Raw genomic sequence first — 27,756 nt, 5'->3', positions numbered from 1 at the left:
GCGTTTCCTTATGGATTATGTTTGCGCATGACCTGAATTATGCCTAGAAATAAATCTCCGCGCGCATCGTTACTCATCATCTGTAAGACACATCGCGATTGTCAGTAGCTTATCGAAGTGTTGTTAGCCAGAGTTCGTTAAGTAGATATAGATCAGGTGGTCATTACTCTGTTCGCCGTACGTGGTATTTCGCTTGCAGGTTTTTCATCTCCATTCTTGAGGGCATCATCAGTGACAAAGCGTTTGCAAAAAACTACCAGGCTGGACGAACAGAATAACAATTTCGCTCGGTTTCACTAAATTATTCATCTTCAAACCCATTTCAATCCGCTTGAGCAGAACGTTCAACATTTTACGCAGAGTCGCTTGAACTGTTTTGATGTTATTTAGAAGGTAAGGATTACGCAACAGGGCAGCAGCAGAATCGTTGATCAGTTCTGATTTTTGGATAGTGGCGTTTGATACTATAAATTTCACGGCGAGCTACGGGAAATACAACGGATCCCAACTTATGTTTACTCAATATATTTTTCTTCGGGTTTTCATTTCCCCTGCCCATGCAGCCAAATTTGGAGATGAAGTAGAATTTAATTACAGTAGTGGAGGTTAAATTATATTAAATCAGCTGTTAGGATTAACTGTACTTCAATCGCGAGCTTATTTCGATTAGAGTTAACCAAACGCTGTCAGTCGAGGTATTTATGAACTGGAAATGCTATCTATTAACTGATGAGGACGCCGAAGACATATCACTGACCTCAGTGAGGTGACTTAGGTAACGTTTTTCGAAACATACTGGCCTGTCCTGGTCTAGTCATTCGAGCAGTTCCCTTGAGATTTTTAAGAAGAGGATAGACTGACATATATGTGATAGCCTTCCGACCAATCATGAATCGCCCTGACGAAATCATGCGGACAGACCAGTAGAAACGGGTCGAAAGTAAATAATTAGTGGTTTTCTGGCACGTTCCTCTGTGACATGCATATGAAAACAACGTTTATCAATCGAGGTAGACTCACACAAAACAAACATCCATTTGAGAATCGCTTTCTAGGAATGCAAAGTGTGTCGGCTAACTGCATAATGAATGCACCGGATTACGAATCATGAATGATGCCCCTTTTCGACCTTTGGAGGTCGACGTGGTCGACCGTAATAACTGTATTTGTGAGGATACAACAGGGCGCGCCAGTTTCCTTAGTGCGTTTGAATGCGACTCCCCTAATGCCTCTCATTCAAATTCGACCGGTAGTTTGAGTGGACATGATCGAAATTTTGGAATTAATGGAACACAAACAAGAGGCAAGGTTTACTCGTTGAGTGAACACTTACCACCCGGGTGCTTACTCAATGGCCAGGCGGTCCTTCCTGTACAAACTCCTTTACTTGGTAGGGATTCTATCCCACCGACCTCCCAGCGCACAGTGCAGACAAAAGAGCCAGATACATGCTTTTGTGGTCCAGGACGTAAGCGTTATGTGATTGCATTCCTATGTTGTGCCTGTTTGACCATCGTTATCGGAATGCGATCAGAAATGCTGGGGATTATTACAAATTTGAACAACACCAACTCTGTGAACGTGCCATTAACCCACTTTGACGGTGATCTAGTTGAAAAGGAATTGTTTGGAAATGAACCTACTAGTCTTACACGCTTCCGCTTGCCGGACTCCTCCGTAAAAGTTGCCCCATCACACTCTGATGAGTCACTGCATAACCAGGATGGATTACATATTGTGGCGGGATTGAGTAACTCGCCTAAACGTCAGCCAGCGTCGTTAATTTTCAAACCATCTGAACATCGTCAAATGCCCTGGACAACGACAATTAAGAACGATATTGTTGAGAATGCAGTCTTTTTTGCTTACCTGATTACTAGCCCTATTGGAGGGTATTTGACAGTGAATCATGATTCGTCATTTTTACTTGGCTGCTCTGTAGCAATGACTTGTGGAATGAATTTATTTTTGCCTTTAGTCGAGACCATTGGAAGCAATGTGAACGCGAAGTTCATCATGGTGGTTTTGCTGAGAATATTGCAGGGATTGGCCGAAGGATGTCTAATACCGGCTGTGTTTGGAGTGCTTCGATTCTGGGCTCCAGAAGCCGAGAGATCCACCCTCGTTTGTGTTGCCGTAATTGGCGTCTCCCTCGGACCGCTAATTGGCCTACCAGTGTGTGCTGAAATCGAGAAGAAATGGGGGTGGGGTGTTGTATTCTACATTTATGCAAACCTGGGTTTAATTTGGTGTATATTCTGGTGGAGATTAATCGACGAGAAGCCAGCAAGAGATGAAAAACTGGGAAAAAGGGAGCGCGCTTATTTGCATTCAAACATATCCAGTAGAGTACTGAATAGCACAAGACAAACCAACATACCTTGGCAGGCCATCTTTCGGTCCAGGCCAATATTTGCTATATTCGTGACATACGCAGCAGATGACTGGACATTCCAGATTTCATCCGTTTGCATGCAATCTTTCTATCAACAAATCTACCATGTGGATGTGGGAAAAACGATATTCCTATTATCATTCCCTTTCTTATCAAGATCAATATTTGTGCCAATCGGTAAGTTATCAAAGTGTTCCACTGTAATTTGCTACTATGTTCTTACCCACCATACACACAAAGGACCCTCAGGCTAATTATCATTCATAGGGAGTTAGTGACTAATTTCTATTCACGCCTGACCTCAGTAAAAAACACGTTGGGTTGTGGATGGCTCCCAATACCATATCAAGTACAGGCGCAGAATTTCATTGTTATTGGTTTTAAATTCGGCGGACAAAAGTTTGCCACCTGCTGCGTCCATTACCAACTTCAGAAGAACAGTGATATTAAAGTTTTTTAGTCCGGGTAATCTAGGCAAGTCTAACATCCACGCGATCTAGCATGATGCAAGGTATTTTAACTAATTTACACCTGTTGATTGTACTTCTTCGTTTTACGAATCAAAAAAACAAAATTCACTTAAAGGAAATGTTTATTTTGGGTCTACAGTTTTTATTTTAAAGCGTTTCGATGTGAAGTCCACGGGTTCTGATAAGTGGAGTTGATAAGTAGGGCGGATCAAATAGGAATTTGGGCTGGGATTTTTCATGTTTAGTGCTGAGTGAGTGGTTGTTTCTATGTTAATTTTATACAAATCAGTTACTAAAAACATAAACACCAGTGAGAACGCTTTGTTCCTGTTAAAATACAGCCAACCAAGACCGGTTCGTGGCTACCACTAACCATAGAGAATTTACTTTGATGCATACACTGTCCTGCGCTTTTTGCCTTAGTGGTTGGTGCATATGTGAATTCATCTTAAAGCAGACAGGGGATGCCAATATACTGAGCAAACGTTTATTGCCAGTATTACGTCATTTTTCGAATGTTTTACCAGTGGAAACAACATGAGTGATTCAAAGCCACTTGATTGTATTCGCGGTGTTGACAGCATGACCTGCAACCTACGGGGAAATTTTTCACGGTTTTTGGAACCGGTGTTGGTTCTGGTAGGCTAAGCGTGTACTCACTTTTGAGTGCGGTAGGCGGTGTATAATTAGATGCAAAATCTAGGCAAAGTCTTATGGGTGACATTTTAGTTGTAATTAATTCGTCCGTAAAGTCCATTATATGACTGTCATAACGTGAATGAAGTTGTTTTTTGAAGCAGTGGTGTTGCACTGGCCGCACACGAGATTAATAATGGTGACAACAACAGTAGTGAAATTACAATGATAAATCAGGACCACATTTTTGCAAAAGCTTTGATAATGCAGACTTAAGTGCAACCTCTTAGGTAGGTTAGTGAAGTGAAATTTAACTTTGCAAATAACAACGGATAGTGAAGGGCATAAAGTTCAAACCGTCCGCTCTACTGTTTAGATAGATTTTTAGCTACCGTTTTCCGGAACGGTATCTGGGCTTCCATCATAAAGATTTCACTAACTAAGCTTTGTCCCCCAGATGAAATCCACTACTGAGTTTCAGGCGGATTTCGAGTAATACGCGTCTAGGAAATCTAGACGAAATCAGCGAATGAGTGATTCCCTATATTGTCAGCACTTCCAGTGACGAATATCTTATACTAATGGGATTTACGCGTGTGGCACCCTGCTGTCTACTGCCACGCACTAATGACGGAGAATACTAAAAACCAAACATCGAACTGAATGATTTTGACTTCCGGCTATTGCGAGATTCTTGACGGATTTCATCTGCGTGAAAATGTTGATTTTTTCCCCCTAAAGTAACTTACACGAGCAACTTCGCTTGAATACGTTTAATTTTAACTTAACCTTAGACGGGCAGACTCCAGGGTTGCATGAAATTAGGCGTATTTGATGGTAATGTGTGACCCAAAAAGCGATGACATATTACGTGCGAGATGGCAATTGACAAAAGGTGCATTTAGAATGCATCATTTGCTTGCTTTTCAATGTGTTGACTGCTGAAACGAAACAAACTAATCAAATGTTCGTACAACAGACATCTGTCAGGTGAGATAAACGTGCTGCCATCACACTTGTAAAACTGCAAGTGACTTATTATTCAAAGGATTTGTAAAGACTTCACAAAATACCCATTGGTATGCACTCGTGAGTAGGGAGGGCACTAGAGACGTTCAATTCACCATCTGTGGTGTCTTAAACATCTTTAGCAGGATAGCAACACCAATATAGTGGACCGTTAAAACAACTGCTTTACGGAAGTCATTTCTACGGATTCTGCGACGATACGCAGAGCAACTTTTAGCCGACATTTTTTTTTGTTTTCCATAATTATCCACACCACTTGGACACAACTCAAGTTGTTTTGTTTTCCTCATTTTGACTGAGGGTACTTGTAAGTTGGAAATGTTAGGACCTAAAAATTCCACGGCGAGATCTACATAAATTCGAGAAAACTCGTTTATGCAGTTACATTCAAAATGGACCACCATCTGTATAGTGGAAGATGATTTATCTGGACTCTAGTTGTCCACCACGCTTATCAGTATCCCAGCGATGCATTTGGGCTGCTCATCCACTAGCATGTGAGAGGTACATTGGCCCGGGTTTTTCGGTTGTTTGTGTTGTCTTGACATCGTCATGTTTATACTTGGTCTTACATTGAAGAAAAGCGACCATCAAAACTGAACAAGATCAAAAATACCGTTTTGTTCTATGGATAACCCGATCCTCACAGCATGCATCCATCTACGTAGCCCTCTGAAGGAGGAAACTGTTCCCAAATTTCCACACTCGGAACGTACTGTTTCATTTTCAACATACATTTTTGTCTATGAAATCTTTGAAGCATGCGTTTTGTAAGCCTGATTTTTCGCGACTCAGGTCCTTGTAAAAATATAGCATGAAGGCACCTACATCCAGGAGATCACACGAAAACCGATAGATTTTGTCTACTAGATCGATCCAAACATACCGGAATGCAACTACATAAATACTTTCACCCGACAAAAGCTGTCAGTTTGTGCCTAATCCAGGATTTCATCATTCATCCTATCTATATTTTTTGAGACTGGTTAATTTGCTGGTGGCTTCTTCCTGAAAGGTACTGTAATCCGTATCGCAATGGGACGGGGAGGAGAAATCGAAAGTAGTATATTACATCTATACATATATCGCGATATCTCGAACATTGTACCAACCGAAACATGAAGCGGCCTTGTGCAGCACATTCAGTTTCTTAGAAAAAAATTATAAACGGGAGATTCAGCTGGGTTCTAGATGAGTCTCTCGCAAAACTAAATTTGTTTGGAAATGAGTATATTTCGCTAGGCTCTCATATTGCCCTCACGTTCAGTTGGTAACTCGAACAAACCCCAACATCTGGTTTGTAGTTCAACAATTTGTAACCAAGAACATCTCAACCCTTTACTTGTGCAGACTTCTAAAACCACGCACTTTTCGTGCTCTATGTCCTCGGTGGAAACGAATGGAAGCGAACAGGGTCTTTGATAAACTATTCTGTGGTGTAGAGCACCATCAGGTTATATTGACCGAGAATAGCCCGATGTGCCCGGAGAAGTGGGAGTTTTGGGAGAGTGGGTGCCGGATGATTGAAGTGTTAGGCAACCACTTCCTAAAGGATTTAATTAGGACGAAAGTAGCGGGGAGACTGAATGCTGTGTATATTCAGAACTGTGCGTTGCCTACTGATGGCAAAATAGTCCTTCTCAAACGTGACTGAATTTATTCGTTCCCTTTTCCACAAGAGATTGTATGGAGAACCCTTGAGTAACGACGTTGGAGAAAACGGGGAGAGAGGGGTAGGATGCAATGATTCGAAGAACCATGTTAAGTTCGTTTGCGTTTAGCATAGTGTTCAGTTCTGTATTGAGATCAACTACCGTCTTCCGTACAAACAAAATTTGAAAGGAACATCTTTTTTTCATTCAGATCTCATTTTACGACACAGGGAAGCTGTCAGTATGACGGGAGAAAAAAGAGCAGACTTAATATGGTAGGGCTCTTGGACACTAAAAGCATTAGATACAACTACAAATGAGATCTAGTGGTACACGTTCGGTGGGCAGGACGTAAATACTATGACTGGTGCGCCATACTAACCCATATATATTTAGGAACCAAAATCCGTGTAACATGATTCTTTTGCTTACACCTTGACGCTGTCACTATTGCAACTCGAATTAGACAAACGAATTATTTCGCAGCAGGCTAAGAGGACAAGCTTTCTAACAAGCAATGATACTATGCAGTGATACAAGCTGAGGTGAGAATTATATTCACACGATTATAAAGTGGAGTCTTTACTAGATTGGTTAATAGAGCAGGAAAGATAACCAGAAGTGATATAACTCACGCAGCCGTCTGGTTTCAAAGAAGGAAAAAATAGTGTCACTATGCTCGCCTAAATATGTTCAACCAGGTGGTAAGTCACACCAGCAGCTTTGACGAGCCTACTACCATGATGCCAGTTTCAGGACTGCACACCCAAGGCGTAATCTTTAGACTGGCGGATTTGCGAGTTCCAGTGTGACCAGAAATCAGAATCTCTCGACCAGTAGCTAACGGAGCAATAGTTCACAGGAAAATTAGGATTTCCAATTTGAAAAAACGTATCTTATATGCGCTCAATCTTCAGAGGGGTAGAGACACTTCGTTCGGGTTTCCATACCTTTGTTCTTATTAAAGTGAAGCTATTCTGGACCATTTCTTTCGGAAAATGAGCATTTGTTTTGGGACGTTTTTTATTACCGGTTTACGCTTACTGCAGAACATTTCTTTTGGATGCACTAAGCCTGAAGTGGTACCGAGATGCCGCACTACTTATCCGAACCCCAGTAGGACAACTCGTTTTTCTTTGGGTCGGAAGAAAATCGTAACTTATTCATAAGGCCCGCGAGTAGCCATCATGGTATCATACATTCCTTCCCGTGTGTGTTTAATCTGATATAAAGTTCGGCTTATAGGAAGACCGGCTGACTTTATATTCCACTTTCAGGGGAGTACAACTTTACAGTCTTGTTTGTTTCTAATAAAAATTTTACTTGTAAAGTGTAGCGCGATCAAGTGCTGATGGGCTTGCTCTGCTTGTTGAGCACGATTAGGTATGCTGAATCAGTCATACAAAACCGAATATGTCAATGTATAATGTCAGTTTGCTGGCCAAAGCTACTTTCCTGTTTAGCGCGGAATTTGCCGCAATCTTTTTAGTCCCGAATAGTGCCCGTTACAGCTTGGTTTTTGTTTTTCAAAGTAAATCTGGATTACACACAGCTATTAAGAAGCTTTAAGAAATTATGCTGCTCCTCTTCTAAGTAAATGCTGATTACTCGAGTCGAAAGTGTGCTAAGGGTGCCTACGTTCAGTTTAGGCAGAGCATGCAATCCTGTGCCATGTATTCCACGAGACCATGGGCTGCTGCATATGGTCTCAATGGGGATTCATGTCCTAATTCATCCTCCACCACGTGATTTTGAGCTGATGGTTTCCTAAAACTATTCACCGGTTTAATTTTTGGTTAAATGTCTGGACAAAGTATGACAAGTTTCTTGTTAGCGCACAGCTGATACAATTCAGTCAGGTGCTTTCTAAGCACCAGGCCCAGTTAATTAGGTAGCGAAGTATCTTGCTGAAAGGTTAGATCAAGTGAGTTTATTTTAGACGAAACGCAGATTTCTTAAGAGTCGGGTATCAAGTTTACTAGTTTTCTGTTTGGGTGTCGAGATGTATCTTATAGACACATTCTAACTCCCAAATACCACTATGGGAAATTTTAGGATATATCTCTCCATGTCTACACTGGATATAGCAATGGAATTTTACTGATTCTGATAAATAGTTATAAAGCTTATTTTGGCGCCGCTTAGAAGTAGTTGTCGCACAAAATATATTGCAAAATGATTATTAGTTGGAACTAAAATGATGAACTGAAAAGTTCCAGAGGTATCTAGATAGAACAGCAAGCGACTTTCAGTTGCTAAGACTTTCATTGGATGAAGCACCTTAAGTGAGGGTTTTCAGCTGCACAAGAAACACCTTTGGTATCGGAGAAGGCTCCAAAAGCCACTGTCCACTGAAGAGCATAGTTTGTGCTGTTCTACCATAGTGATTTTAATAAATATTTTGTTTTCTTAGCTCGCGTCATGATTCAGGTTGTATTTTCGCCAAAATTTTAAGCTTTCACAAAGTAGAACATTCAAAGCTTGAAGTGCTGCGGAAATCTTTGCGTGGTATTCGATTCGTAGTGATAAAGCACTACGAAGCTGTCAGTCATTTGACAGCATAATAGGTCAAATTTTTCAGCCATATAAAAATATTTGGAGTAAAACCTAGAGTAATCAAACGAAGCACGCAAAGTGGTTCCTTTCCGTTTACACTACTTGAGGGCGGGAGGGAATTTGAGAAGTTGTTAACAACAACCTGATGTCCTAGTTTCACAAAGTTTGGCACCCACTGCAGGCACTAGACCAGAATCCTGAAATACAATGGAATTTCGCCGACTGCGCAGACGAATCGCTTCAGAGGTGGAGGGGAAAGGAAAAAATAAGGTGACATTGGAATCTGCGGATGTCTCACAGAGTGGATCACAGTCAACTATGGAATATTCAGTTTCACATTTTGTATCCGGAGAACCCGACCTCCTCTACTTGTTTTGGATTATGGTGCTTTGGATAAGTGGTAGTTGATTTTGGAGACCAGATGGCCTCTAAACTTTCTTTCAAACATCTTTCCCCTTTTATTATGTGAAAAACTTTCCCACACTTATGTTATAGCACAGTGGCCGAATCTGCCGTATGTGAAAATTAGTCCAGGAAAGTGCTCACATTCTGAAAACGAGATGCTTACTCGTGATGATGTTATCTGACATGGTACAGAAAACTGTCCTTGCTACATCTCAATAATCTGGATAAATTTAGATACACTCTCATGTTCATCATGATCATTTTCTGTTTTTGAGAATGCACATATAAAATTGTACATATCTCGGGCAAAAATTTAATAAAGAATAGAGGTCTACTGCGATATTTCTAGACATGAGTAGAATCTGTTCGGCGTAATTTACAACTAAAACTTACCAAAATTTACCTATAGGTGGATACTAAGAATGTACGTGCCATGGCCGGAGATTGTTACATAATACTGTAACCTGAACAAAACACGGGATCCATAAATTAGTGACTTAATCATAGAACACCCTTGCTGTTGCATTGTGCTGCCAGTTACCCAATATCATGCGTTTACAGAATCATAACGCTTATATTTCAGTGGCGGTTTTAGACACAGTTATGTAGTTGACAGCTCAAGATGAAGCTAGGCACTCTCCTGTTTGTGAACTTTCCTGTTTGAAATAAAGTTAATGGGTTTCCCCGAGTCCCATTTAAATTTTTGGGGCTAAAATGTACATTGAATATACAATTTGCCAGACTTTCGGAAGGCTTACAAGCTACAACAATATGCGTCATCAAATGGACGCGCTTAGAAACAGGCTATTAATTGTGGGTATTCTTGAGAACGATAATTCCCAAATGGTAATGATACCTTTTCTGATTTAGTCGATATCCCTAGTTTTACTTTATTCATGGTATTTATATTGAAGAAGCAGATCTTCTAAAGGCACCTTGTGCTAGTGTGCAAAAGGTCTTTTTCAAGTTTTTTGTGTATACTGTCTACAAGTATACTTGCAGAGTTTGAGAAAGTCACGTACTGCAGAATTAGGACAAGTACTGATACACCTTCGGCTGCCCAACAGTATCCGTTTCTATGAATAACAATGAGATTTCCAGCTAGCGACACAACATTAGCGAGATGAAAGCATAAAGCATATGGTCGTCTTACGAAGAGTTTGGTTTGTGGAAGTGAGTGGTTTTATAATTAATCCAGAGCTTAGTGAGACCGAAGGACGTAGCTGGTAGGTCAGTCAAGGAATGCAACTCAGTGTGGTTCTTAAGGAGAATAAGGCCAAATGGAGTTGACGTTGGTGAGAAATGTTTTGAAGTCTGCAGCCAAAGTTTGTCCAGCCTATCGGGGAAATATGCATTGTCTCTCTCTTTTTTAGTTTCCGAGTAATGTGACTCAAACTTTAACTGTGTCTAGTTTTGTGCCAAGTTGCGACCAAACTTGAGGTGTCTAGTTTTTGGAGTGGAGCACCAATGGTAGGGTTGAACCACTGGGTCGAATACATCTGTCGTGTTACGTTCGAACTTCTGTTGGCGTATTCACGAGCATTTATGTTAAATCAAGGACCGCAATATATTTGTTCTCCCACAAAATTTAAAAACCTATTTTTAGTCCCATCCCATGTTAAAGAGAGTAGATTAACGAGGATTCTTCATGCTCTGTTTTGAGAACGTGCCAATAACTTTGCGCTGCACACTTAGTTCAAAAATATTTTAGACGGGCAGTTTGGTGAAACTCAGTCGGGTCTCTCTATTACCAAATTTATTCGAAAATTAATCCATGACATTTAGCGGAACGCTCACAAACCTTCCGGCATTACTGGATCCAAAACTACAAATAAGCTTTCTCCCGGGGGAATCCGAGTTATCTAAACTATTGAGTTTTAAGTGTACTAATGTAGACTATGCTGTTCATGATAAATGGATTCAAACGCAGATGGTTGATGCAACATTCCTGAATAGAGGATGTGATAGTGTCGATTCTTTTATGAGGATATTTGCTTAGGTTACAGTAAACTATCTAAGGATCTTTATCCGCTTTCAGCTATAAAGATTTATAAATCGCTTGGACAGATAATTCCTTGGTCAGGAAATTCGGTTCACAAAAGTGTAGGAGAGCGAGCACTTTTAAAATTAGCATTTTTTGAATTTCCAAATGTTTTTGACAGCCTCACTTAATCGGCAGCAAATTAGAGGCACGGGGACGCCTGCGAGTCATTTGAAAATATTTTTAGGATGACGTTGGCGAAACGGATTCCAGATATTCACGTCAGCAGCCGTTAATAGAAACATTGAAACATGTATCAATTTGTCCGTGCGCAGAATTTTGGATAGCATAAATGCTTACACGCGTGACTAGTCACTTATTCCATACTGCTAGCTAAAATGTAGTATTCAAAACCTTACCCAGAATAGCATTGCCGTGAATCACATTGGAGCTGGCCGGCTGGGCTCTATCTATATATTCCAGCCAGAACAAAACAAACTACGTGTACCTTACTGCTTCTTTACGTCAGTTATTTGTCCTTTACAACAGAGAAAGCAACTTCCACCACTTGCATTTATTATGGTTTCCCTGTTTAGTAAGTGCAAGTGAACTGGATTCATATGAGCTTAATGGATGTATAATAGACATTCAAAAGACAGTGAGGTATCGTTTTGATCAAATTACTTTACAAATCCAAGAAACCCATCGATGCGATAACGTACTGCGGACTTTATGGCAGATTCCTTACCGTTTTCCATCTTCTTTAATGCTGAATTCAAGGTATGGCGCATTGTGGCAGTGGAAACTGGTCAGCGACCAGTTGTACGTTGCTGCGAATTTTCCCGCAGATAAGTCACGTGCTCCGTACGCTTAGAGTCAAACCAATTGAAGCAGTCTAATACTGAAGAGTATGAGTCTATTGCCAATCTCGGCCAAACTGACAGTGCATTGCGGGCATCCTCTTAACCGATGTGACTAATGGCTCTCTCCTTGTCTTCAGCGCTGATTTAGTATCTCAGTTCACGTAAAACACTGAAATGCCTAAATACATGTGGTTTGGGACTGCTGCTTCAACAGTTAGATGCATTCTTCTTGGTTGCCTTGGTCAATCTACTCGTTCAAGTAGTCACAGTCACAGTCACACGTTCATCTTTCTACAAAATCTCATTACGTCATTATTCAATCTTTTGGGTTGCGCCGCTATTACCGGAAGACACACGTATCTCGTGGTCACGAGAGTCATGTCTTGTCTTAAAATCCTGACACACAGAGCATTTGGCTGTCATTAACAGGCAAAATGAGAGACGAGGCATATTTTTGTCTTTATATACGTAAGGGCGTGAAAAGTTTTTTTCTTCGCTATTTGTCCAAAGTCACAATGCCGTTGTGAAGACAATACCTCATCACATTCATCTGAGTTAAAAATGAGCAGATCCAATCATTTAGATGGGCTAGTATCGTTTGGGCAAACGGGTCAAAAAATGTGTTTCTGAGTGAATTCCTGTGTAATTCGTTCCCCAGAACTTGAGCATGAACCCATGCACAAACAATACAAAGGAAAACAGTATCATTTGACGGGATTGACTTATTTCTGCTTATTTCTGCTTAGTATTTCTCCTTCACTGAACAAGAACACGTTTCACCGCTCTCATGGACATCTATTTTACTGCTTTTCTGGCTTATTGAAGGGTGCTAAGAGCTCATATATCATTTCATCTGTTGTGGTTTTTGTCGTGTTTACCGACGAGGCCAGATAAGGTTAACCTACCGAATCGGACAATGTAGGCACTGAGTATATAGACGAACAGACAGTCGAGTACACCACTAAATCACATATTCAAGTCAACAACATAACCAAGGAACATCATTAACAATGGATCCGTAGCAGAACACAAATGTAACACAATCCCATCGACAGTTAGCAATGTAAGTCGCCACAATTATGAGCTTATCGGTACACGAATTGTTCATTAAAATCAGTATTGATTATTGGGAGATATAGAAATGTAAAAACCGTTTTCTGAAAGAGTTATTAAATTGCTCCTGAAAACAACTTAATCTCCTCTGGAACGCCGTTTTCACAACTATGCAAAACGCATAGGCCTCTACTCGCAGAATATGTTTGACAAAATTTGTCGGACGTGTGAAATACAATGATACGGTCAAGCTTCACTGGTCTCCGATAGATATCAGCGGACATTGGCCGACAGAAAGTAACGATGTATGCCTCTCAGAAGCTGAGTTGATCCAAAAAATAGAATTATTAGGAGAAGCAAGATTGTCCAAGACAGTGCAATGCTAATTTTTATGGAACTATTGACAAAAATCGCATGCTTATATCGCATAGATCCCAGGAACTGGACATTTGGGTCGATTATTTTATGGAATCCTTTAACTGGCCTCCAGTATTCAATTTGATTTCCAAGCAAAATCATGTTTGTGAATGATGAACTCAAACCTTCGATTGCTCTAGAGTTTCAAAGGGAAGACTTATTCATTAAATGCCGCTGAGTTGCTTATATTGGCCATGCTTTTTACTTTACACTAAGGATTATGGGACGAATACCTGTTCTTCTGTTGTCTACTGAAGTTTTGTTTACTTGGGGCAAACGATGGTTCTGAAGTAGTGTGGCCTGCTACTGACCACAGCGATCTCATTGGTGAGGGATTTTACATGGATCATGGGCTATCAGAGTCCTGATGCTGTTGTGACATAAAATATAATAGTACGATTCCCAGATTTCAAGCGGCTCCAGTCCTAGAAGTAATAAACATGACTCCAGCCATTAGGCCTTGCTCATTGGTACATAGAGCGGGCTGTGTTTTAATCTGGCCGCTAAGCATGGTTTCCCTAAGCAGATGATTTCGAGTAGCTCGGGAGATGTTGTCAATTCAAGCTGAAGCTTGTCACTTTCAACACAAGTTCTTTCGCTAACCTGATGGGTATTAAACTTCGAAATGACATCACATAGCGTGGTGACTAGATCTTGTCCTATGCACGTTGAGTCACCAGTTGACAGAAGGGGATCAATTCCTCCTGCTGGATTCATAGTTGCTTGGACACGAAACGAAAATCGTGAGTTGGCAGAACGATAGAACTGGGCCATGAATGCCTTACTTACCAGTAATACAAACGATATGCCACTTTTCTTATTAATGGATAGGCACACTACATGAGTCCGACTTTTCACTGAAAGGGCGGAAATGAGGACGTTTGTTGCAAGCTAGAGGCATGTCTCCTCGTGATTTCAATTGGCTCCAATTGGATCCATAAAATCTCAAAGGTCTAAATAATGAAAAAGACCGTTTCGTCATTTGCCAGATGATCGATAAGTTTTGAACAAAAACATCCAGAGGTTTGCCAGATACGATATGCTACTCAACAGCAGATGCACGGTTTCTTCTGGAAGTCGTTTTCTTCCTAGGAATATCACCTGAATTTCGCAATCAGACTTTTGAATTTAAAGAATATTCCCATCGTTTTATTCGTTTTGATTTTAGCGCTTTCATAACTAATTATTCACCTATTTCTGTCTTTGCAGGTGGAGTTTTTGCAGACTTTCTACGAAACAGGACAAGTCTTTCACAAACAACGATAAGGAAACTTTTCGCTGGTTTAGGATTCGGACTCAAAGGGGTATTTTTCATTGCACTCGGATTCGCTCCGACGGAATTGTATGCCACTGTTCTTCTTTCTCTATCACTCGGTGAGTGTTCACGAGCGAAGTCAGCTTTGCCTAGTTGCTTGTTAGTTATGGCATGGTGGAAATGGTGTTGTCCGTGCTTTGGGTATTCCGAGATGGATTCCACGTGGTCCTTCTTTGCTTGCGCAAAGTTCATTTTTGAGTACTGATGTTGCTGACAGTGATTTTAATAGTAATTCCAATTTTTATTCGGTTCTTAGCGCATAACATACACGAATTTGGTCGCCAAAATGGGTTACCATTTATTTTATTATCAGGTCCCGAGGTTACAATATTTTCTGTCTGGGCACAATATTCTTCCTGAAACACAGGTCTCAATTTCTGTTCCTCATTACGAAAAATATTTGTATTTGTTATTGCACAGAATGCTGGTAAATCAGATGGAGTAGGGTAACCCTTGTGTGTTTGCTGACCTTCAACAGCAGTCATTAGATATACACCCAAAACCGCTGGATTTCCAAGTTATTTAAAATACGTCAGACATTTGAGCACCAGGAGCTGGGGAAGAAAAAACCGTTTATTTGAGATATAACCCAACAATGAAAGCACGCCAAAGTTTTAAACACTTCAACAATAAACGTAAAGATGGATAGTTTCACCTTAATTCAAGAGCTCACATTTGGGCTATTAGTTGAATAAATAATCTTTTTACCCTAAAAATCAAGCCCTACTTTATGGATACTGTTCTCAAAACCAACGAAAAACCCTGACAAAACTCAGAGAAACACCACCTTCACTCATTGCAACAAATCCTTTGTTGATCAAACTGGCGTGAGTGCGTGCACACGAATAAAATAATACAATGTGGTCATTTAAAGATATGATCATTTATCGTTGTTTTCCATGTATGAAGACAAAAAAGGCATTGGTTCAACCTGGAATATTTGGCAAAACAGCATGGAACTCCGAGATGAATCCAATCAACCGCTAGATTAAATAACGAATTATTAACTAATAACTAATAAAGCTAGACACGATTGTTGCATTTCTAAGTGCAAGTACCTAGTTTCACCTCAGAATACTTGAGGGCAGCCAACCGCGTGATTATTTATTCAAGAAACACTAACTTCCTTGAAACCAGATCCAAGAGTCGCAACTTAGAACCCGGAGTCTTCTGGTATGGAACTGACTCGGGTACTAACCATTGTGCAAGGGCAGAAAACGTCGAGCCGAAAGGTCACGTTGTCATAGACCAGCAGAAAACAGACGTAAAGAGGAAGCACTTTGCCTCGAAATCATTTATTAGCAAACACCAGTTAAGCTGTTACAAACTATTGGACAGGAAAGTAAACGTCTCATTTGCACATAGTTTTTTTAAACTGGACATCTTCGCGCGTCTTCTGGAATTTTATTGGATAATCACGCAATTGTTAGCGAACACTGCAAAGCAGATCCGCAAGTTCCGTAATAGACCCAGCCTTCCATTAAACGTGGGGCGGAATTTTGGGAAGACCACAGACTAGTTGCACGCCTCATCAGTAGTATCCACCGTTTCATCGGTAAAACTTCTGTTCGTAGATCTATCTATCATAACAGGTCAGCCCAGTGAAACGACAACCACACTAACACATACGCACCACTGCTCAACGCACAACCACTGAAATACCACCACATCCTCCCTAACAACACACTAATGATATTGGTGGAAAGTTTACAGTTAAAATTGCCTACCTCAGTGAGCAAACCAGCAACCGACCAAAAGCCCTATTCAGTCGCGTGAATCAGGCGTCATTGGAAAAAATTCTGATAAGCAGGTTGCAAACGCCCCATTTCGGATGGTAAGTTGCTGTGCGCAAATGTTGTGGTTCTTGTCAATGAATTCAGGCAAAATATAGCCATTAGTTAGCCAATTGGTGTCCAAATAATAGGACATCCAAATATGTGGATAACCAAAGGAAGCTTATGACTGGAGATAAAACAAGCGTTTGACTGTGTAAAACACGTCAGTGTGTTCGGGGTGGTAGATATCAGCCTGGTGGTGTTCTCACGAATTGAAAATGGGTCAGGTTCATACGCACATGTCAATTGCAGCTACCATTGTGAAGGAATTTGACTGCAGCATCCAGTCATCTGAAAACCAAGTGTCCATCAGCCTGGTGGTCTTCTCACGAATTGAAAATGGATCAGGTTCATACGCACATGTCAATCGCAGCTGCCATTGTGAAGGAATTTGACTACAGCATCCAGTCATCTGAAAACCAAGTGTCAAGCATTCTGAGGTGTTAAACTGGCCTAATGTTTCGGGACTTCAGATCATTTCACATGAACTCTGTCTGCGCACACTCCGCTCCAGGTGCTATCCCTGTCAACCAAGAAGGCTGGAATTCTATGGGTCAGTGTGCAACGACAAGCGAATGCAAGGTACAGGTGAGAGCTTATCTCAGGTCGTCAGAAAGTATCCGAAGAGTGGACTGGGTTAGATGCAGACCCTGTTCGCTAAAGCCGCTTTTAAGGTTCCTGGTCCCTAAGATGACTGATGGGAATGCCAGAACTTTTAAGCTAACGTCTGAAATGATAGTGTATTTTTCTGATCAACAAGATTGTTGGAAGTCTGCCAGTATATCTGCAAACAGTTATTCAGTAGCACAGTCGGTAATGTAATAGTTTGTTTATATGGCGGCTTCGGCGAAGGAGAGTGTGTTCATTATCGAGTGCACTGCAGAGCTACTCAGTTTTTGGTCTGATATGATAGCACTGAGTTAAGATCTCTGTTTTTGTTCTGTGCTTTCCTAGATAGGCTACTAGAACACTGTATAGAAGTTACCGAACTGTATTTAGAGCCGGATACAGCGGTTTCTCTGCTGGTTTATCGAAAAAGTCTTGCTGGAACGTGCGAAGAACTGAGCCAATTGATTCATGGAAACGGTCGTACGTTGAGTTGCTTGAATTTTGAGCAGCCTTTGAACCGACCAGGATCACTTCTTCCTTTATATTTCATTCCTCAATGAAATCCTTGTTCTTTCACCCGGAAACTGCATATATTAATACTTTAGCTGAATTCATCTGCGAACTATTTTCGGTAGTTACATCATGGCGTTATTGTTACCTCTGCCAAGACCCAACAGTTATTGAGGATCAATAGTGGAGCCTGCATGTGTCAGCTGAATGCGTACCATAAAAATCAGCTATCATACAACAACTCAAAGGACTAAGCCGCAGAAAATTCATATTTATTTAACAGTGGTTTACCGGAGTGTGATGGAATCCTAGTTATGTGAGTCATTGATTTTTTCAGCGTGAGACACACTGGATATTTTGATTGAGGCTTCAGTGGTGCTTACATCGCATGGGCACAATATATTATCAGCCTAACGAGAGAAGTTACTCATAAAATTGCAGAAACCTCTTCCACAGCGTACAGCTGGTCTCAAAATTGGGGTTCATCAGGTAGGCAAACTTCTCCAGTACTCGTCAACGCAGAATTCAGAGGTTAGGGCTAACTTAGTTTACAGATGAATGTGTCGTGAACGCCGTTCAGTCTGGGTTTAGGAGGAACATAAAGTTAACGGAAACTCCCAGACTACAGCTATCCGATAAACCCCAAGAAGGCAAAAGCGGCTATGGGTTGGTGAAATGCTTCCAGCAACCTTATGATCAGTGCGTTCTGTTTAGACGATGTGCTATGACATTTCGAATGTTATTCAAACCAGAACATGAGGCATTTGTGCCGAACATTTAGATGGAGCATACCACAACCAATATATTCGGCTGGGACCCAGTTGTGTCTCCTGTTAAAACAAACTATATTTGCAAACTATTTTATTTTCTTAATTTAGGATAATTTTGACCCCTAACTAGAGATTATGAACCGATAAAACTACTTAAGATTTTGTCATTTTTCAGTGTCCCTTGAGTAGTTTTTTGTCAAGTAGTGCCTATCTGTTTGGTGCATAGCCGGTTCGTGTTTGAACGCAAGAAACTTTGATTTAGAAATCGCACTTGATAGTTATGATTTTCACTTGCAGCGCACTTGCAGAAGTCTGAATGAATAACGGCAAACCAAAGTTCTATGCAGAAGAGATTGGTTGTGCATGACTTATGGAGTTAACAGTACTAGCGGACTCAGAATATGGAGGCATTCGGGTGCTCAGTAATCTGTCTGCGGCAAAAAACTACCGTGTGACGTACCGGTAATGCATGGAACGTTTCATAGAACTCGAACTAAGTTGGTAGAGTTACGTAGTGCAAACACCAGTATTTTGTGTTCATACGGTGTCATTTGTTCATGTTGAAATCGCGCATTCAAGCCTGACCTGACGTAACCTCCTGCAATTTGAGCGAACAGCCGCCATTCTGCTACCTCAAGGATGCGTTAGAAGAAACGTTTGCTTTTATTTATTTTGTATATTTAACTCTACAGTGGACAGCCCCCACTTTATGTTCGCCCCGATTTCTTGGTGTCTTCTTACAGATAGCAGGTTGAACAGTTCTCCAAGTTACCCAAATCGAAGCCATCATTTCTGGAATCATCCCTTGGGGCTTCAATCGACAGGCTTTAGGTGAGGGCCTTTCTCCACAGCACATCATCACGTCACCTGATTTTTCGCAGGTGTAAACCAACTGGAAATGATAACCCTAATTTCCTAAAAGCTGGGATAGTTTATAACCTTGAAAAAAACATGATAAATAAATGGGAAATTCTATGCGAAGCTGAGACTAGGGACAGATTAAGAACAGCGATTAGCTGAGGACATGCATGACTGCATATTGGAGTGGAACTGACATTTTCAACAGCCTACATCATTACTTCGTCTGAGTACTTTGATCCCGCTGATTTTCAGGACACTCAGCGATTGGCAAAGAATACTACACTGAAGACAGTTACTATAGTAACTTTCCATGCTTTTCTACCTTTAAAGTTGTGCTCAGTAGAACTTAATTATGCTTAGGGAAACCAATAACCAGCAGTATGCTTCCACATGGATTTGCTGTGGGTAGCTGTGTCGTTAGCTGTGTCGGTAGCTGTCGGTAGCTGCTGTGTCGGTAGCTGAGGGTAAGTTTCCAGCGGCTGATTAGTTTTTACGGAGCCCGGTAATCAACTTGTAAACGTTTTGCCACCGCATTGCGAGACATGGCCAGTGACCAGCAAGTGTGGCGTATTTTCTTGAAAAAAACTGTTAGCTGAATTCAAGGGAATGGCGTGTGGCTTCAGGTACATGCTTTCATCGGAGGGTTTTCCAAACTGCAAAAGGTGAGTGGAGTGACATTCGTGTTTAGCCTTCAACCCGGTGCGTGCCACATATTAATATGTGTTATGGGTGAGAGGTGACACAAATAAGTAAATTGTTCTCTTCTTTAAATTAAGAGGAGTGGGAATCAAACACTGATCATTGTCTGTCATTTTATTCTTCGAATCTTTGGAGATTCACCGTATTTCTCCTTGAGTCTTTCTCATAGCATTTGAAACCGTTTCTAACAAGCTGTCTTAAAGGAGACTTATTTTTGAACGTCCATCGAAATTTGCTCTACAGAAATGGCATTCTAATTCCTAGGAGACTTCCAGTGGGGAGAAATTGCTTTACTTGTGCCTTGTGAGTTTGCTTCTGTCTAGATGGTTCGCATGCCTCACTGCTGAGGATGAAATCTAAGATGAAAAAAACGAAGCACATGTGAGTTGTAATTCTACCTGAAGGTTTATTGGGAAGAAAGGTCTTTATAGACATCGCACACGTATTCTTTTTTAGGAACGGATACACAAACGCTGGATTGAGGATCACACGGGCTGGATAAAGCAGAGCGAATATATCCGGTTGTGCTGCAGATCGTTTCAATTCCTTGTAGATGTGTTCTGTCTAGCTCTTCAAAAACGGATGCCTGCCGGTTCAGTCAAAATGTGGCGTCTGATACACGTGAAAAAATCGAAGTAGGAAAAGTAATAATTTGTACCCAATCATAATTTCAAGTTTTTGGACGTAAACTACACTGAATAATTCTACTTTGTCTAACTTCAGCATGATGATTGTATTAAATAATACTGCGAAATAGCTTGCGTTGTAGTCACAGTAGGATTTAAAAGCATAGAAATGCATTTTTAAAAGACAGCAAGCCTCATTACTTGCTTTTTATACAAGAGGGTTGCATGGGGAATGGAAGAATGACGGGCAAATTGAATAGCCTATCATATTACTTATTTCCGTCTTGATTGGTATAATAGGCCAGTTAGGAGACAAATTCTAGCAGCACGCCCCTAGTAACAAAGACGATGGAAAATTGAGTTTATTCAGTTGCGTGACACCAGTGAGGGTAGTGAACAAAAATGTGGAATTTCAAAAATGTTCTACGGACATTCCAATAAGATTCCCTCGTTTAGTTGTCATTGAAAAGATCCATCAAAAATATTATTCCAAGGAGTCTGAATATTTATCGTTGTTGGTTGCAGCTAAAATGTTGGCTCCTTCCCACCAGTTAATTCTTACCTCTCATCCTACTTTGTTATGTTTACCTCAAGGAACGCAGTACAGGCGTTTCGTCCTCTTTCTACCGTTTACCGCTGGTGCGCAATCCTACGGTTTTATGGAATTTTTGTGTATCAATACTCCAAACATAAAAAGTTCACTTTTTGCCGCTTTTCATAAACGATCAAAACATTTACTAAAATTTCACTTCTTAACAGACTTTATTATTTGTCCTCACTCCCATCTCATTTTATTCAGTGTCAGCTAAACTGAATAAGAATCCTCCAGCAGATTTGTTTGAATGAATGTCCTTCTGCTGAACTCGCATTTCGTTTGGTTCGGTACTTTTGCTTGAATCGATTATAAAATGAGAGCAAACATCAGATGATGTATTGGCGTGCCATACCAACGGAATGCACATTCAGTCAGTGCACTATGTTGCCGATATGAGACTACTTCTAGTACCATTACAGGAACCACAGTCTTCGAAACTTCTGTCGAAAATTCGTTTTACCTTAAGCATACATATGTCAACTAGAGGAGAACTTTATTGTGGCGCAAAAATCAATCAGACTAGCTTATCGGCTTTCGTGGAGTGAAGACAAGTCGCATATAGATATTTGGATCATATTTGGAATAAGTGTATTCATTTGTTTGTACCGAAGTACCTTGGTCGATATTTTGTTGTGTATGCGTGCGTTATCATCGAGTAAACAACCGGGAATTATTCATAAATTTCAACCTTATTGGTTTGTGTGTGAAGCGAGAAACCAGAGTGAATAGTGATATGCGTGACGGAAGACAGAGAACAAACCTGCGCAAATCGTCACCCGTTTTCTGAATACAGTCAATTCTTCAAAACAAAGTAGCTCATAGGACAATTGAATTCAAAAGGAAGTATCAGACCATTCAGCTGTCTGAGTTATGCATGACAGCCATATTAAGCCAGATAATCTACTAATGGGTCTTACTAGCTTTCACACACAAACTATGTAAAAGCTATTCTAGTCTGCCTTGATGGAGGGATAATGGAATTTGATCTGGTGCAGTATGCAGGCACGTTCGGCACTTTTTGTAGATAGACATTAGCCTATCAAGCTAGTATTCTGGCTTTAGTTTAACCATTTATTTCTGAAAGTTTAGATAAACATGAAAATTATTCATTAAGCAATTTTAAACAATGGCTATTTTGTTGCTGAGACTACAAAGAGCGTAAGGCTTTTAGACACGGCTGCTGATGATTAGTTCGTAAAACGAGATTTTTGTCAGCGCATCTCCTGAGATTTTCTATTACACCCAAATTATCGCATAACACATAATTTAGCATCATGGGTTTATTTTTTCTTTGTATCCACCTATCCAGTATCCATCTAGTCTATCGCAGATTTGATGTGAATTTCTATCACAAGCTATTCCACTGAAATGTTTTATTCCCCTGAGGAGGTCAACCAAGGACGTGCGTCAATGTTTTCCGTTCTGCCCTAGTTTTATACTGTTTCAAATTTAAATACAAGCCTTGTTTTTTTTCAATACACACATTGGTCAATGCTTCGGGTGAATTGGAGGTCTTATCGAGGTCTTATCAAACGGGCAACACAGGAAAACTAGACCTACTCCTCGAAAATAAACAGTAATTCTGTCTTTTGTGAACAAAATGAACACGGTCACATGTGGTCAGGTGTTCAATTTACTTAGTGGCTTTATGAATATCATTAATACGCACATTACGCCCGACAGGTGTTAACGGGTTTTGTCGCTTGGTCCGCAGGTTTTTCCGGTCTGGCGGTTGCTGGTTATGCAGTAAATGTTATCGATTTGGCACCGAATTTCTCCGGGTTAGTCATGGGATTCGCAAACAGCGTCAGCACATTTACGGGTGAGTTAAACTGTGGACTGTCGTCGTATTGTGCATTCAGTATCTCACTATGTAAGCTAGGAAGATTTCGAAACCTGTCATGATGTGATTGATCATTTGCCACAACTTTTGCAGTGCCGCATTTTGCAGTAGGTTTTGAATAAATTTGGATGATTCTGGTTTTATCTGCTTTCCAGCGTGGTGCCTGTGGTTCAGCCACTTTGTCTGAGGACTTTTCAATCTCTCTTCCAAAAGACTGGGTACCTTAACTGCACAACCATCGAATGCGCACAACCACGTGCTGTCATGCCACAGTGACCACTGTGTTGTGACATCGGTCCTGTTGCACTGTTTGTCATATAAAGTAAACCACATAAAACAAGTCAACAGAATGCTGTTCTATCCTATCTTCCTCTCTGGTACTGGCTAATATTGTCTGTCCCTGTTTAAAAGAACCCTTACGTTAAGTCGACCCTCAAAGCTAAAACAAAAGCATGCGGTACTTGCGTTAGCTGCCGCACTTTCATTATGCTATGCAACTGATAGAATAGTCACATTAATTCTATTGAAAATATAGTGATGGTTATGTCTATGTGGTTGTTCCGTGAGATTAAAACAGTAGTACTGCTTGTGGCCACCAGGTTTTCCCATTCATCTTTACATCAAACTTTCAGCATGTCTTGGGAGATATAGAAGTAGATTCATTTAGAATATACATAATTTGTATCAATTCCTCTCCATGTGCCAGACGTAATAGTGCGCAACTTTGAGATAGCTTCAGCTTGTTTGAATAGAATGGTATTTTAAGTTTTCCGGAATATTAAACATTTAGTCGCCATGGTCACTGTGTTGAGAAATCCTCTTCAGCCTCTCTGTCTTTTAAATTTTGACTAAACAACTACCGGTGAGGAGCACTTCATTACAGTTTGAAGAGATTTTTGAGCTGACGCAAGTCAACCTGACAGGAAGGAAAGAAAAAAAGCAAGAATGCTTTTGCGGAACCAAGAAAATGCCAATGTTATGGCCAATATCATGCTCAACAGCGATGAGCTAAAATTAGGAGGTAAAAATTGTCCGCTGTTGGTGGATGTTCAAACGTATGTACACCAAACACTCACCCACACTTTATACTCTGTGTCACTGTCTCTCTCAGTCGGAAGCAGTGACTCAGATGTTTACATTGTGGCAATCGCAAAACATGTTCAAGGATGTATGTTTAATAAAATAATTCAGTTTTTTGTGGAATTTATGGAAAAATTTCGTAAATACATCATCATCGTCATCAACAGACTGACATCAGTGTTCAACACCGATGCTTCACTACCGTACAACCATGATTATTTTGAAAACCTTATTGTAAAGAAAAGAGTAAAGGTGGACGGGGAAGGCACTTAGTGCTAGCCCACCACAATTATTCCGAGGTGCCTGTACCACCAGACATTCACTCAGATGATCTGGATAGAAACTGACAACAAGAACGCCACTGAAATCGGTTGGAAGCCATATATCGTAGTGTCTTCAACCAAGCACTGTAAGGATCGCGTGGTCCCCATCCTGGAAGGCGAGTAGCATCGACAGAACCTAAGCGTTTCGTGATCTCGTTCATACTCTGAAAAGTCGGGGGTTGACGACCTCTCTGTTTACGCCACTCTGAATTGGGCATGGAAAACAGTACTCCCTTCGGCAATCGATGGTTCGGCATACGCAACACATGCCCCAACCAACGCAGCTTCTTGTGCTGAACACAATCTTTAATGGGAATACCCGTTGCACAACCGAAAAAGCACTCTCTAACTGCCGCACTACGGATTAGCCGACACCAAACCACACGAGCTACGGTTCTGAGACAACGATTGTCGAACACCTGAAGACGTCTCAGTTCCCCTGCTCGAATAGCCTCGTAAATACAACACCTACGTGATGTTTAAAATTCCAAACGCGTGAATGTTTAATGTATTTTACCCTTCGAAGTCCAGAGTTCGGTGAATATGGAATTACATCACCCGAGTTAACTTAAAAAATAAAGCTTGTGTTGGCAACTAAGAGAATGTTGATTTTCTTCAAACATGAGCTGGGCGAGTAAATATTATCATAAAGTAGACAACGATGTCGAACACCTGAAGACGTCTCAGTTCCCCTGCTCGAATAGCCTCGTAAATACAACACCTACGTGATGTTTAAAATTCCAAACGCGTGAATGTTTAATGTATTTTACCCTTCGAAGTCCAGAGTTCGGTGAATATGGAATTACATCACCCGAGTTAACTTAAAAAATAAAGCTTGTGTTGGCAACTAAGAGAATGTTGATTTTCTTCAAACATGAGCTGGGCGAGTAAATATTATCATAAAGTTTAATTTAGTTGATTACCTCCCAGATAGAGTATCAGCTCCTTCAGGACGGCAATAAAATTATATTAAAACATTTGTCTCAGCTTCTCGCCCTAGAGATTTTTTTCGGATGGCAAACTCACTGAAATGTGTTGGTTTGCTACCATCAACTGCCGTTTCGCACTAAAAACGCTAACCATATTTCCCATTCTTATTGTTTGACAGAATTTTAGTGCAAGAATGGAGTTTCAAACCAGTTGCTTCAAGCCCACCATTATCTGTCCATATTTTTTCAGGTATCCTGTCTACTCTGATAGCAACGGTGGTCGTCCATAAATTTGGATTGGAGATTCACAATGGCTGGAGGGTGGCTCTTGGCTTGGCTGCATTGAGCCAATTTTGTGCAGTGGTCTTCTATTTGTTGTTCGCCTCAGGCGAGGAGCAACCCTGGGCCTATGCTGACAGGAACTTGAAATCGGAAAACGTCATAGCGAGTAGAGATCGAGTTGAGTTACTTGAAGCAAACATCTGAAAAGCCCGGGATGTTGACCATGAATCGCTTCGATACCTGTAAATCTATTATTCAAGTAAACTTCTTGAAGACCAAATGTTTCTGTGTCTTTTCGTTCGGGTAATAAGACATCGTAGGTGGGTAATTATATTTTGAAGATTGAAATCCGTGGTGCAATGTAGTTTTCTTGCTTGAATTCGTCGTCATAATGCCTCTTAACTGAGGTGCTGTCCTGAGTGGCCGCTGCAGTTAGTAAACTATTACGACGTTCTGCTGCCACCGTCAATAAATGCGATCGTTCGACAAAATGCATGTACGTATTTGATAAATACTGTAATTCCCAGAAGTGGCAACCTTGGAGGTAGAATGGGGTATAGCTGTCTGTAGTCTCCCGGTTTGAAATAACGTAGGACTCGGCTAGACGCAAAGTGCTACTATCCTTCTTCTGGAAAGATGATTTCTTTTGGAGGGTTTGTATATGCGAGATCAATGAATCTGACTCATTAATAACTTTAGGTGATCCAGCCATGATAATTTACCAGTAAACAGCCGATAATTTCTGAGTGTTTTGTTAGTCTGAATGTAACATAACATATTTTCATCTATATGTTACTTATTAAAGGTGCTATGTCGGAGGGATTTTTCGATCAAAGAACATTGCCCTCCTTTTTCTTCCCTACTTTAAATTGTGTCACGCAATAATGTTCCGGTAAACATTAAATAATGCTCGATATGAACCACAAAAGCCATTATATATAGTCATAGAAATGTCTCAAGCTTTGTGTATCACAAGAGCAAAGCGTTCTCAACTTGTTCTAACAAACTTATTAGGAATATGCTTCATTTTTTCGTGCTGTTATTGTGAAAACCATTTTAACATTAGGGGTGGCCCACAACCCAAATTGGCAACCTTTGCGTATGTGAGTTTTCAGCCAGAAACCGTTTACCCGTTGAGAAAATAATTGTTGTAAACTGACTGTCATGCTCAAATTTAGCAGTCGAGAGTACTAACCCAGGGGGTAGGGAATTGCTTGAGAAGTTTCAAAAACAAAACACTTGTCAGATTTGGAAGCTCTACCTTGTCACATATGTAGGACTTCGAAAAGTCCCCTTCAGTAGGTACCCCCCTGATAGCACTCATCATCCAGACAAGGTTGAGGCATTTTGGCCATGCGTTTTGTTCATATACTAACCGGGGTTGTATTGGAATCAGAACGTGATTCGCTGGTTAAATTTCAGTCTGTTGAAGAGTGGGACAGTTGACAACCTACATGTCTACTTTCGCACATGGGATTTCTGAAAGCTGGGTCTGACAAAGGAAAACATCATAATTCAGGTTGCAGGTCTCTCTCTGTCCGAATAAATTACGTCGAACATTTGACAAGTATATTTTTGGAAAGGGTTCATCTAGTAGTGGCCAACCGTTCTGTCCGGACATTTTAGTAATATATAGCTTCATGCGAGCTTCTAGAAATGTATTTCGATTCGCCAAAAACGTCGCATGTTGTTTTGAAAAAACCACAAAAGTAGTTATTTCTCGAGCCTCTGTGCCCATGAGCACAACTGGCCTACTAAGTGGAGGAACATCTGCCATATTGTGCAAGCAGACAAACAAAACCCTTCACCCTGGCAACCCGACGGAAGTACGTCAACCCAGCCTAACATCAGTTCTTCACCGAAGCCAATACTCGGACGGATTAAAATGAATACGTGAATGCATGTTTTATAATTCAGTCGCAAACTTTTACATCATATACTATCATATCATACACTATATGAAAAACAGACCTGCGAATATTAGTTTTCGTGGGAAAACTACTGTGCTCTGGTAACGTCCGT

General features: G+C 40.7%; 1 protein-coding gene across 1 annotated transcript; it reads left to right on the top strand.

Annotated features, from left to right (window-relative positions):
* Window positions 1-1,107: 1,107 nt before the first annotated feature.
* On the top strand, window positions 1,108-25,938 carry T265_02947 (hypothetical protein; the record flags this gene model as incomplete). Its single annotated transcript, XM_009167311.1, has 3 exons — window positions 1,108-2,572; window positions 22,992-23,099; window positions 25,703-25,938. 3 exons carry the CDS (start codon window positions 1,108-1,110, stop codon window positions 25,936-25,938), a joined length of 1,809 nt encoding a protein of 602 aa, XP_009165575.1.
* Window positions 25,939-27,756: the final 1,818 nt, after the last annotated feature.

The sequence above is a fragment of the Opisthorchis viverrini genome, assembly GCF_000715545.1.
Source record: "Opisthorchis viverrini unplaced genomic scaffold opera_v5_38, whole genome shotgun sequence".
NCBI lineage: Eukaryota > Metazoa > Platyhelminthes > Trematoda > Opisthorchiida > Opisthorchiidae > Opisthorchis > Opisthorchis viverrini.
The sequence above is the reverse complement of the archived record's forward strand: the minus strand, read 5'-3'. Positions and strand labels throughout refer to the sequence as shown.